Source organism: Mauremys reevesii, linkage group 7, assembly GCF_016161935.1.
Source record: "Mauremys reevesii isolate NIE-2019 linkage group 7, ASM1616193v1, whole genome shotgun sequence".
Classification (NCBI taxonomy): domain Eukaryota; kingdom Metazoa; phylum Chordata; order Testudines; family Geoemydidae; genus Mauremys; species Mauremys reevesii.
In genome coordinates, this window is record NC_052629.1 from 66,605,349 (window position 1) to 66,618,633 (window position 13,285).

Consider the following 13,285-nt stretch of genomic DNA (forward strand, 5'->3'; position numbering starts at 1 on the left):
TATTGGTTTTATAAGAATGTATTTAAAGTTTAGACTCTATAGAACATTCATAAGTGGCTACATGTGTTAATCTTATTTGTAATGTTTGTATGCCATGCTGTAAGGAAATATGTAAGTTTTGCTTTATAACGTTGAAAATGTTTGCTTTAAATTTGTGAACTCAGATGGGAAGAGTGTTTCCCCCTGCCTGTCCAAAAGAACTATCAAAATCAGACAGGTCATCAAGGAATATCACAATACAAAGGATTGGTTGATGGTCCCATCACCCCTTGGAAATGCTAGGTGCAAGGAAGCTCGTCCTATGGACTTGGGGGCTGAATGAAGGAAATAAAAACAAACACACAGGAAATCTCCCAAGGTCAGAGACAGCATACTGAAGCCAGAGAATTGACAGATCACTACAACATTGTCACTCTTAGGATTTAGATTGCAACTCAGTTGTGTGTATCTGTGATGCATGGCTAGAAAGGATTAAACATCCTGCAAAATAAATTACTCAAATTCGACCCTTAAAGACATGTGGGAAGGTAATGGTTGTGTTTTGTGTATTTACATATGTATGAGTAGGGTCGACAATGTAATCAACAGTCCCTGTCTATGCTGTATTCTGATAATTCAGAGATCAAAAGAACATCCTAGAATTTAAATAAATTGTAAACATGGGATATCTCTGTATTCATCTCTCTTTGAAATGTATAGACAATCATCCTCTGTGAATAGTGGAGGAACAAGCCAATTGCCTTATGTTAATTTGTATAGCTAAGTCATCCTAAATTACCTTTGTTCCCCAAGGAACTCCAACTTGTCAAAGAGAACATAAAATTTTATAAAAGATCCTTGGGTCCTGATTCTGTTATCTCAGATCTGCTTAAGCTTCATCAGGGGAAGTTGAGTCTCAAGACTGAGGTCCCAGCTGTGCTGGTACGCCCTGAATATGTCTGCCCCATTCTTTGCAGTTCACCCTAATTGAATGCAGTTCACCACAGTATGTTTGCTTGCTTTAACCTGCAAATAACTCATTTCTTTTTCCTAATTAATAAACCTTTTATTATGTTTGTTTATTATGGGTTTATTATGGGTTTGAATACAAGTGTTGCCTTTGGTGTAAGATCTAGGGTACCAATTGATGTGGGGTAAGTGACTGGTCTCTTGGGACTGGAAACAAACTGAATAGTGTGTGATTTTTGGTGTACGTGACTATTTGTCAGTAAGTCCAGCTTGCTTGCAACTGGCTGAGCGGGCAACAGCGGGGGCGGGGGGGGCTGCTGGCTGGGCTGGTGGGATCATGCCGGAGGTCTGCCGAGCCGGAGAGCGCGGCGACCGGCGGCGCGGGCCGGGCATGAGGGCGGAGGCTGCGGCGCGTCGCTGGACCCGCCGGGGCCATGACCGCGGCAGGAAGCGCAGCTCGCCGGGCCGCCCGCAGCCGTGCCCGGCCCGGAGGTTTCGCTGCGCGGGCCGCGGCGTCGTGGAGGGCTCGGTGATGCCGGCGGCACCCCCGCCGGTCCCCGGGGCTCGGTGGACCGGGGAGGGAGCCGAGGAGCTGGGCGGGGAGGACCCGCCGGCGGGACCGGAGGGCGGGCAGCGCAGCACCGCTGCCTGGGGGGGGCCTAATTTCTAGAGCCGCCCCTGCTTGCGTGGCAAGACAGACTGGAGAGTCACAGGGGACTGTCTGTGACTCCATGGTGAGACTATTACAATGATCCAGGAGTTCACGTTTGTTACTGGCTTGTGAAATCTAACTACAGGACACACCAGTGGTTTGAGGTGTCTGTCTATTTTTGACAGTCTGCTTTGAGGTAGGCGTTCACAGTCGTGAGCCAGTCCAGTCAGCATGACACTGGTGTCTGGTTTTAAGAGAAAAAAGCGGGAAATGGGACCTGGAAGATTTGTCCTTACCTACAGAACAGATTCAGGATATCAGCATACAGGAAGCTTACTCACTGAAAGAGTGGGGAAAGGCTGGGAGGCCTGCCTGTCAATCCCAGTTTGGCAAAGAATGCTGGGAAGGGAAGGAGCCTGGAGCCCTATAAATTGCAGGTTTTTCTGCCTCTCGGGGCTAGTCTGTGCTTTTCTGCTGGTAGAGCTCAGGTCAGCTAAGAAGGTGAAAAAATTGCCCCCCTAATCAATATAGCTAGGTTGGCAAAAGCCCTACTATAGACAGTTATTTTATCTGGGGAAGTGGTACAAGTTATAGCACCAGAACTCTTCTGGAGAGTTACCTGGAATGGCTGTATTTCTGGTGCAGACAAGGCCTTCCAGGGCCGCCCAGAGGATTCAGGGGGCCTGGGGCAAAACAATTTTGGGGGCCCCTTCCATAAAAAAAAGTTGCAATACTATATTCTCGTGGGGGTCCCTGTGGGGTCCGGGGCCTGGGGCAAATTGCTCCACTTGCCCCCCCGGGCAGCCCTGAGGCCTTCACTAATGCGGGGGTAGGGGAGGGAGAGGGAGAGGGAGGAGAGGCTGGCGGCTATGGTGGAAACTATGCTGGATGGTAAAGTCTGGAGGGACTCTCTTAACTTGAGGACTATACCTGTGGGAACAAGACTGCTCAGTGCTTTTGGGAAAACTGGTTCACGGTTATTCCACTGGCTGTTGATGTAGTAAACTCAAGGCCTTAATAAAGAATGCAATAATAGTGGAAATAGCAGACAAAACTGCTTTGTGTTTTGACCCAAGATTAGAGGTGGGCAAATGATGGATTTTTTTGGTTTTGTGGAAATTCTGAAGCAATTAATTTCTTTTTTTTTCTTTTTCTTTTTTTTTTTTTTGAGTAATATCCATGGAGCCCATTTTAAAAAAAAATTGTTTCAGGTCAAAATAAATATTTCTTTCAACCTGAAACAAAACACTTTGTTTCAATTTTGAGCCTTTTTTGGGACATTTTTAAATTCTAAAAAAAAGATAAATTTAAAAGAAAAATTCATCTTGAACAGAAAAATAAAAATGTATCAGAAATGTTGATATTTTCATTTTTTTTTTCAGAATTTTTTTAAAAGGTTTTATCCTGACAAACAATTTGGCAAAAATCAACGTTTTGTGAAATGTTTTAGTGTTGCCAAATCTGCATTTTTCACCAAAAAAAGTTTTGGTCAAAAAAAATGTTGCCCAGCTCTACCCAGGGTAACCCCTGGGTCTTGTCCAGGTATGAGCATATTAATCCTAGACATGCAGAGTGGATTTAGCTTTTTACTTAGAGATCTGCTCCGTCAGGTGAAATGCTTCCTCTGGATAAAGAGTTCATGACCAGGGGAGCCTTTCTGAGCAAAGCAGGTCTGGTTGAGGTCTCTCCTAATATTATCCATATACTAGCGTCTGATGAAAAAAACCTGGTCTGGGTCTCAATTTAGGTAATTCCCTAACCTACCTCTACACTAACTTCTTCAACTGGCACTTCCCCTTGTGGTTTCAAAGGGAGAAGTTATGCTGTGGTTCCGCTCTTTAAACAGCAATGCGGTGTTGTTAGCGGTTTGCTAAATGAGACCCTTTGTTTACCAGCACCTCAGTGCTTCACCTGCCCACTATATTACCTGGATCTTTCTAAAATGCAATTGAAATTTTAAAACAAGCCATCATCACCTCTGAAAATTATATTTAATTAGACCCATGCTTTATCATCCCCTAGAAACCAAGTGAAAACTCCATACTCACCTAAGTAAAATTTTTACCAGGAGCTGGTATCCATCATTATTTTCAAACTCCAAAAGCAAAGCTGAGGAGATAGGATAGGAATCCTTCACAAAACACAGGATGATGCTAACTGCCTCACACATGTCAGAAGCCGGCAAGGTGTCAGCCAATTTGAATAGATTCTGAATGGCTATCTTAATGCAGTCCGCAGCTGTGAATAAATGACAGCACATCTTTAGTATTGACAGCCTGATGTTACAAACAACTGCAAAATCACAGACAAAATGTAACAACATGCTTGACATTACATTTCCAAATCAAACAGGGCAGTTAATTCTTCTTTTGGCTGGAGAAGAGATTTGGGGAGGTGGTGAGCAGAATACAGGAATACACTGCTGGCTTTAGAGATTAGAGTAAAAAAATTTAAAAATAAAAAAAAGTTCATTCCTCAACTTCCATTAAATTTCTGTATTTGACCCACAGAAACACAAGCAGCTTTATGAACATAAATCTGCCCCCAATGAAATCTACATACTGTGAGTCCAGCCCTTTTGATACATGGTAAATGGATGATGGATAATTAGATTATCTTGTATTAAGATAACCTATTCTCAGATAGAGATTAATAGTTTGCACAATGAGGAGGATACATTTTGCCCTGAACCTACTATTGTTGACTGGTCTTTTCCATTTAGTCTTGTAGCCCAGCTTCCAAGTGTGGTCATGCTGGCAATTGCTGTCAGGTCTACCTCTTACTACACAAGGACCTGGTCTCACAAGTGGTGTGAATGAAGAAACCATGTTTGGGGACTTTTGCATTAAAAAAAAAAACAAAAAAACAAAAACCAAAACACATTTACACCCTATGAGGAGGTTCTGATGGCAGAATGTTTATTATAAATTATCCTGATTGTTTTTTCTTTTGCAGGGTGGAGATAAGTAATCTTTGCATTTTTTTAAAAGATGAAAACACCCCTAATCTAATGGAAAATTCCCGCTAGGAAGAAGCCAAACTATCACTGGCAACCAATCAGGATTCCCCAAGCACTGGGCACTGCAGCTGACAGAAGTTCAGCAAGGTGCTACGCAAATATCAGGGGAGCAATATTTAGAATGCTGGGGAACACCAGAGAAGCAAATTGGCTCTGCGGTCATGTGACTTGTAACTCTTTAATGTATTTCTTGCCTTGGGTACCGTTGGTGGAGGTGGGACAGCACATGACATGCTGCTGCCTGTAACTTTCTGTTCTATGCATAAATAAAGGACTTCAGTTCCCAGGTTCCCACCAGCACTAGATTGAGCTCTAGCCTAGAAGCTCATGCATTTGCAAGTGATTGACTCTTGGGGGAATGTAGAAATGAAACCTAGCCAAGTGCGATTTTTCTTGCAGGAATTCATTGCACGGGTGCTCAGGAAAAATCAAACCTTGTAGGTACACGATGGCAGTTTTGGTCTGGGCCTTTGAAATTGTCCGAAGCACACGGCCTGTGGGTGTTTTCCATGAGAGGTTGCACTGGTCCCAGAGTGAGGCCGTTGCTATAATTAGAGACTGAAGCTCGGCAGCTGACAGAAGTTCCTCTAAACCTTGTTCCTCCCTGTATAAGTTGAGCATTGTCTGGAAAAGAAAATTGGTTGTAATGCAAATTAAATGCAGAATTCTGGGAAGTGTATAAGGGCTCCATAGGCTTGAATATATCAGGTCAAATCTGATCCTAAATTAGTGGATGCAGTTCCACTGAAAACAAAAGCAGCTGAATACTTTATGCTGTGTAACTAGTTACTGCTATGGCCGCTATCACCATAATATCAGAGCCTCTCCCAAGTATCTAACCATCAGAACAAGAAGATCTGTCCTCAATCCCAGCCTGCAGACGTAACATGATTAGTTTATAGTTCAGGTGTGTAGGGGGCCATGCAGGTGTAAAAATTGGAGGGAAAGATAAGTTGATGGAATGAGATTTTCATTCATTTCTGCAACTGGCCAGTTCCAGGGTCATTCTTATCTCTTGCAGCATGGAGTTCCACAGCTTGGTCCCAGCTCCAGTGGAAGATCAGTCTCCCACTATCACTGGTCTCTGTTTATTGGTTGACAGTGTCATTGTTCTGGTGGAACTCTCATAGGACCTCATGGCTGGAAGCAAAAGTGATCCCTCAAGAAATGTCTTCTGCCCAGTAGAACCTCTCCTTAGTTTTAATATGTAAATCTTTCCTGCACCTACACAATCCCTTGTTGCACCTTCAAGTACCTAAGAATAGTTATACCTGCCTTAATCACACTTAGTAAGGATCTCTGGACCAATACTTAATACAGGATAGATGGCATCTTTCTACCTTCTCCCTGCCTTTGCTTGTACCTTATATGCAGCTCACTGCTGGTTCTAAGCCAAGCACATAGAACGCCAAAGCAGACACATAATAAATATCATGTATTACATTATAGGAGGTCCAAGGTACAGACCTGGTCTCCTCCCATTAGCTTCCATTGGAATTAAGGCCATTTAGCATTTTGCAGAACTAGGCCCTATTTTGTGGGTTGGTCAGAAGACATCACTCGGACTCCTCGCAATTGTCAGCACCCTCATGTGCTTTACTGTCACTTAGATTTCTAAACAATATCTAAGATTTTCAAAGCAAACATTTACCTTCAGTGGGGGCTGTGTGTTTATGTTGGCATTGGAAATCTCAGCCAATGTGCATAGGGGGGAAATGAACCAGCATGGTAATTCAGTGTAACACAAAACTCTGGGCTAGCCTGTGCCAGCAACACACTACAGACACAATGAAGTACCACTCCAGAGGGAGCCTTTGGATTTCTCTTCTGGCCCATTGAGAAATTTTACTGCTCACACCCTTTAATCTCTCATGAAGGAGGGGTCCAAACTGTACTTATGGAAAAGCCTTATTGAATTTGACAGTGATTAAACCAATAGGGCTCCATGGATATTACTCAAACTCTATAGAATCTAACAGACAGTGAGATCCTTTCTCTAGCGCTGTTAAGACAATCTACAGAACGTCACAGAACAATAGTCCTTGTTCTAGAATTCTATAGGATGGCTTAAACATTCTATGGAAAGTTACCATTCTCTATTAAGTCCCATGGTCTTTTACAAAAGGACTGAATAGGCTGTTCAGGAATCTTGGCTTCTTGCTTACTCTTCTCTCTCTCTCTCACCACCTTAGTGAGTTCAGGCAACCAATGACTCCTGCAGGTGTGATTTCCAATCCTGGACTCCCACCAGATCAAAGCTACTCACATGCTACCCAACAGCTATTGGATTTCATCTCCCTCTCCTCCCAAATGCCTAGAACAGAGGTGGGCAAACTACAGCCCGCAGGACCGTCCTGCCCGATCCGTGAGCTCCCAGCCAGGGAGGCTAGCCCCCGGCCCCTCCCACACTGTCCCCCCCTCCAATGCAGCCATGTTGCCGCCATGTGGGCAGTGCTCTGAGTGGCGGGGTTGCGCACTCCTGCTGAGCAGCGCGGCGGCGTGGCTGGCTCTGGCCAGGTGGCACGGCTGCCAGATTTGCTGTTCTGAGCGGCATGGTAAGGGGGCCAGAGCCAGGGGGCTGGATAAGGGGCAGGAGGTTCTGGGGGGCGGTCAGGGGATGAGGGGGTTGGATAAGCTTGGGAGTCCCAGGGGGCCTGTCAGAGTGTGGGAGTGTGGATAGGGGTCAAAGCAGTCAGGGGACTGGGAACAGGGAGGTTGGATAGGGGGTGTGGTCCTGGGGGTGGTTAGGGGCAGGGGGGTCCCAGGATGAGGCGGTTAGGGGAAAAGGAGCAGGAGGAGTTGGATGGGTCAGGGGTTGGGGGCCAGGCTGTTTGGGGAGGCACAGCCTTCCCTACCAGGCCCTCCATACAGTTCTGCAACCCCAATGTGGCCCTCGGGCCAAAATGTTTGCCCACCCCTAGCCTAGAATATGGTTCCCATGGGTTTCCTGGTACAGCCATGCAGCCTGCTGAGTTCTGGGACAGCCAACAGTACACTTATATCACTGCAGTCAAAAGCAAATCTAACCAAGACTAAAACAGAACCCTTTTTCAGGAAATGAAAGACAAGATGGGTGAGGTAATATCTGTTATTCAGGGCTGGATTACCCAATAGGCAGACTAAGCATGTGCTTAGGGCACCAGCAAAGCAAGGGGCACCAAAAAAAGATTATTTTTTTTTAAATATTTGATATTTCAAAAAAAGCATTGAAGTTGTCATCATGGGAAAAACCAGAACTTTGTTAGACTTCCTTACACTCCACTACACACTCTTTCCCTGTTTTTCTGTTCTCTTTTTATTACTTATCCCCACCTAAACCAGGGGGGCATCCTACTAATGTAGATCGAAATAATGCGAGGAAATCAGAGACTGTAACTGATCATCCTACTCCTGGTGGTAAAACAGACATTGTTCTAGAAGGTGTGGATGTGTCAGAGACTGAACCTGCTCATGCTGTAAAAAATAGGAGAAAAGATCCTGGTATGTGGGTTGATTTCAGTACCGATGATGTAGCTTACTGGATAAATCGTGGACCAAATGACTGTCAACACCACACTGGGCCATTTGAGAAATCACACTGGACTTTTACCAATGGCAAACAAACAAGATATTGTCCACAAAAAATATTTTTCGGCATGAAAGCGAATGGTGAGAAATACACTCGAGAATGGCTACTGTCATAGAATCATAGAATCTCAGGGTTGGAAGGGACCTCAGGAGGTCATCTAGTCCAACCCCCTGCTCAAAGCAGGACCAAACCCAACTAAATCATCCCAGCCAGGGCTTTGTCAAGCCTGACCTTAAAAACCTCTAAGGAAGGAGATTCCACCACCTCCCTAGGTAACCCATTCCAGTTCTTCACCACCCTACTAGTGAAAACGTTTTTCCTAATGTCCAACCTAAACCTCCCCCTCTGCAACTTGAGACCATTACTCCTTGTTCTGTCATCTTCTACCACTGAGAACAGTCTAGATCCATCCTCTTTGGAACCCCCTTTCAGGTAGTTGAAAGCAGCTATCAAATCCCCCCTCATTCTTCTCTTCTGCAGGCTAAACAATCTCACCATCAACAGGGTCTGTGTACTGTTTTGTTTGCAAACTTTTTGCATATAAACCTTCAACATCCCGGTTTGCTGCAGATGGATTTAGTGACTGGCAGAATACTGTTTTAATTGAACAACATGAATATAGCACTATTCACAGAGATTGAATGTTGACTTATTTAAATCGAAGACAGGGCTTTGGATTGACACAAAAATTGGAAGAACAAATTAAAGGGGAGCGTGAATACTGGCAATATGTCTCGCAGCATATTATAGCTGTTCAAATATTAGCTGAACGTGGTCTGCCTTTCCAGAGATCAAATGACACATTTGGATCATTGCAGAATGGAAATTTCTTGGGATTGTTGGAGCTTGTGGCTCAGTTTGACCCATTTTTAGCAGGCCATATCTCAAAATATGGGAATGCTGGCAAAGGTAACCCATCATACTTATCCAAGACAATATGTGATGAACTCATTGGTCTAATGTGTGACAAAGTTTGTTCAGCTATTGTGGATGAAATAAGTACTGCTGGGTACTTCAAGTTATCTGTCGACTCTACACCTGATCTTTCACATATTGATCAATTGAGTATTGTACTAAGATGTGTGTCTCCCACAGATGGAAAATCAGTTGAACGATTTATAACATTCCTCAATTTGAAAAGCCACACTGGTGAAGAAATGACAAATCAAGTACTGCATTATCTGTGCCAAGTTTGCAAAATAGATTTCTCAAAGTGCAGAGGTCAATCTTATGACAACACTGCCAACGTGTCAGGGCATTATCAAGGAATGCAGAAGATGCTTATAGAACAGAACAAATATGCCATATTCATACCATGTGCTGCACTCTCTCAATCTTGTTGGCCGCAGTGCTATTGATTGTTGGCCGGCAGCAGTAAGGTTTTTCTCAACAGTCCAGTTACTTTATACATTTTTCTCTGCCTCAACACAACAATGGGCAGTTCTTAAAACATATTTGGGCATATGGATGCATTAGAAAGTATAGTTGAAGACCAATCACAAAAGGGAGAAACTATACAAGAAGCAGAAAACATTGCAAACAAGATGCAAGAACTAGAGTTTGTATTCATGTTCACCATGTGGAATGAAATTTTACAACACTTTTACCACACAAGTCAAGCTCTCCAAGAAAAAGAAATTGATTTGAAAACATGTGCAGACCTCTGTCAATCATTAGCAGACCACTTACACACTTTGAGGAATGATTTCGAAAGATTTGAAGACATATCAAAAGATACCTTGCCTGATACTAACTACAAAGAAGCCCCATCCCGCAAGTGAATCAGGAAAAAAGCAGCAAATGATAGCAGTGCAACAGAAACAGCATTGAATCCTAGAGACAAATTTCGCGTATCTACTTATTATGCTATAATTGATACACTTGAAGCTCATATGAAGAGGAGAAATGAAGTGTACTGTGAAAGTAGAATGAATTATATTGTAAAAATAGAAAGGATTAAAGAAATGCTGTGTGTACCTTTAAGCAAAAGTAAAAAAATATTAAAATACAGGTGTCAGGAAAAGGAACATTAAGGCATAAACAATGAGTCCACTTAAGCTAATGGTGAAACATTAGCCGGAGATTGGTAAAAGTTAGTAAGGAAATTAACTATGCATGTCTAGCCCAGGGAAACTTATCAGATTCTGCTTCCTTTGTTATCTTGTTAAGTTTGCGCCCTTTTATCTGTATAAATAAGATAGTTTGTGTCTTGCATGGTGCTCACATTATCTGGGTGTTATTAGCAGAGTGCTGTGCTAATAAAACAGAGTGGTCTGACAAACTGAGTCCTGAGTCTAACTTTGACAATACAAAGTAATAAGTAGATTTTCTTTTCTAAACAATATGGACTTATCTGACGAACAATATTCACCAGGTTCCCAAAAGCTAGTTGACTCATACCCTATTGACTTGAACATGAATCTCTGTGGAGAAGTATGGCAGTTCCACTGTTACATGCACACAAAGTATAATGAAACAGGGAAAATGAAATTCAGTCACATTGATCTTCATGACACAATATTGAAAGACGGAATACAATGTGTATTTCCAAATGTAGAGATCGCACTACGTATTTTTCTAACATTGATGATTACTAACTGCTCCGCAGAATGCTCTTTTTCTCAGCTGAAAAGAATAAAAAAGCCTCAGAGAACAACAATGTGTCAGGACAGACTTGATTCACTTTCCCTATTGTGTATGGAAGCGGACGTGCTTCGCCGAGTCAGCTTCGATGAACTTTTCCAGAATTTTGCAATCAGATAATCTAGAAAGAAGCTATTTTAATTTCAGCATACATGTAAGTTTTGTGTTATTTTGAAAAATAAAATTTTATTTTACAGTATAGTATTGTTTTTATTTTGAATTACAAATGAGGCGGGGGGGCGCACCATAAACTTTTCAGTGCTTAGGGCCTCTAAAGGTCTTAATCTGGCCCTGCTGTTATTGGACCAATTTCTTTTGGTGGACAAGAAAGGGACAAGCTCTAGTAGCTCAAAAGCTTGTCTCTGTCTCGTCCACCAACAGAAGTTGGTCCAATAAAAGATATTACCTCACCCACCTTGTCTCTCTCATTTCCTAGGACCACCACAGCTACAACAACTCTGCAAACTTTTTTTTTTTTTAGGAAACTCATACAACTTAGCAAACAGGCTCTGACACAGAGCTGCTCAAAACTTCTCATGCAGCACATTTCCCAAGGAGAAATGTGGCTTCAGTCAAAGCAATGTTTTTCACAGGAATGGGTCAATTCTGATGAAAAACTTTGGATTTTCCTATGGGAAATATCAGCACGAAGACTCGTTTTGAGCACATATGTAGAAACACATTTTTGTTTCAACTTAAAATGTCACATTGTTTTTAAAAATCAAAACAAACTGACATTTTAAGTCAAAATGTCGATTCGAAAGAAAAATGTTCGTTTCAAGCTGGTTCAAAACATGGGAAAACTGAAACTTTTGGACAGAAAAGTTTCAAGCTAGTATTGGAAAGAACGGCACAATCCACGCATGCCTGGCTTAGCATGATAAACTGATTCTAACTCCAACCCAAAGTCTGAGTGAGCACCAGCATCCATTCCTCTTCCAGGGTCCTTGAGTGCTCAAAACCAAGGAGCACTAGAGGGGATCTCTTACCTGAACAAACATCTCCTGAACTTGCTTGTCCTCCTCCCTTGTCGCTCCATCACTGGCTTTCCCCAAAGGAAAGGTGAAGAAAAGGTACAGGCACTGCATCAGAGCGACCGGAAGACCGGATTTGATGATGTTCCACAGTGTCCCCTGAATACAAAAAACAACATCACACACAATGACTATTGTACTTCTCCCTGAGTTTCTATCCATTCACCCTGCAGCCTCAGGACTCCTGCATCCTATCCCTGCTGTCACTCGAAAGTCCTAGACAGTGTGCAGCATAGTGACAAGGTCATGTAGCTGGGCAGTACCTGCTATGGGGCAGCAGGCATCCTGACAGGACCTCCTACAAGCTACCTGACTAGGTTGTCCCACGTTCTGTGTTTATGGCTCCTCCGAGCCTATCCAGACACCTGAAATGTCCTGCACTAGGACGTCTGTAGTGGAGTCATGCAAGGGATCCAACCCGCAGCCTGACTAGCAGCTCATATCAGTGTCTGCCTCATCTTTAGCCACTGGGAACAGACTATAGCAACTGAAATCTGTGATGCTAAGCCAGGAACAGAATGTATGCAGTTTAGAGGAGGACTGTGATGACTGCATGTTTGCAACCTGCTGAGTCATTGCACATACATTTTAGAAAGAGCATGATTAAAAGTAAGAGGCAACCTTTCCAAGAGACTTGACTTTTCTGGCACTAGTGAATTAATTTCCTCCCTTCTCCAGAAAGGCCTTGTACTAACTAATCAACCGCAGGAATGAGGAAGTAACAGTGTGGCTGCTTCAGCTTACAGGGAAGTGATCAGAAACAAGCTAAATAGAGGAGGAGTTGGGTAGTGTACAAAGCTTATAGACATCTTGTGCTATACGAAATATCAAACTTTTAAACTCTACGAAGAGCACAGATCTCACCGGGGCTGCCGGCGGGGGCAAGTGGGGCAGTTTGCCCCAGGCCTCGCAGGGGCCCCCACGAGAATATGGAATTCTATAGTATTGCAACTTTTTTTTAATGGAAGGGGCCCCGAAATTGCTTTGCCCCAGGCCCCCTGAATCCTCTGGGCGGCCCTGGATCTCACTGCAACTATCGCGCCGTGCCTCTACCAATAAATCAGTCTAAAGTAGGGGTCGGCAACCTTTCAGAAGTCGTGTGCTGAGTCTTCATTTATTCACTCTAATTTAAGGTTTTGCGTGCCAGTAATACATTTTAACGTTTTAGAAGGTCTCTTTCTATAAGTCTATAATATATATCTAAACTATTGTTGTATGTAAAGTAAATAAGGTTTTTAAAATGTTTAAGAAGCTTCATTTAAAAATAAATTAAAATGCAGAACTGCCCGGAACGGTGGCCAGGACCCGGGTAGTGTGAGTGCCACTGAAAATCAGCTTGTGTGCCACCTTCGGCACATGTGCCATAGGTTGCCTACCCCTGGTCTAAAGGGTCTCTCTCAGTTACATAGATAATGTTATTT

The 13,285-nt window shown here is 43.2% G+C and overlaps 1 protein-coding gene across 13 annotated transcripts in view; it reads right to left on the reverse strand.

Annotated features, from left to right (window-relative positions):
• WDFY4 (WDFY family member 4) overlaps positions 1-13,285 on the reverse strand; it is a 251,942-nt gene that overhangs the window by 206,456 nt on the left and 32,201 nt on the right. For 12 of the 13 annotated variants that reach the window (XR_005601150.1, XR_005601151.1, XM_039546658.1 and 9 more), the window contains 3 exons: positions 11,820-11,963; positions 5,054-5,243; positions 3,649-3,838 (listed from right to left, as the gene is read on the reverse strand). Coding sequence is in view for 11 of the 13 variants with exons in the window: in XM_039546658.1 (XP_039402592.1) it covers positions 3,649-3,838; positions 5,054-5,243; positions 11,820-11,963 (524 nt within the window). In the remaining 2 variants the exon portion in view is untranslated. Of the gene's footprint in view, positions 1-3,648; positions 3,839-5,053; positions 5,244-6,270; positions 6,397-11,819; positions 11,964-13,285 lie in introns of those variants that run through there. The other variant, XM_039546662.1, reaches the window with a different exon arrangement.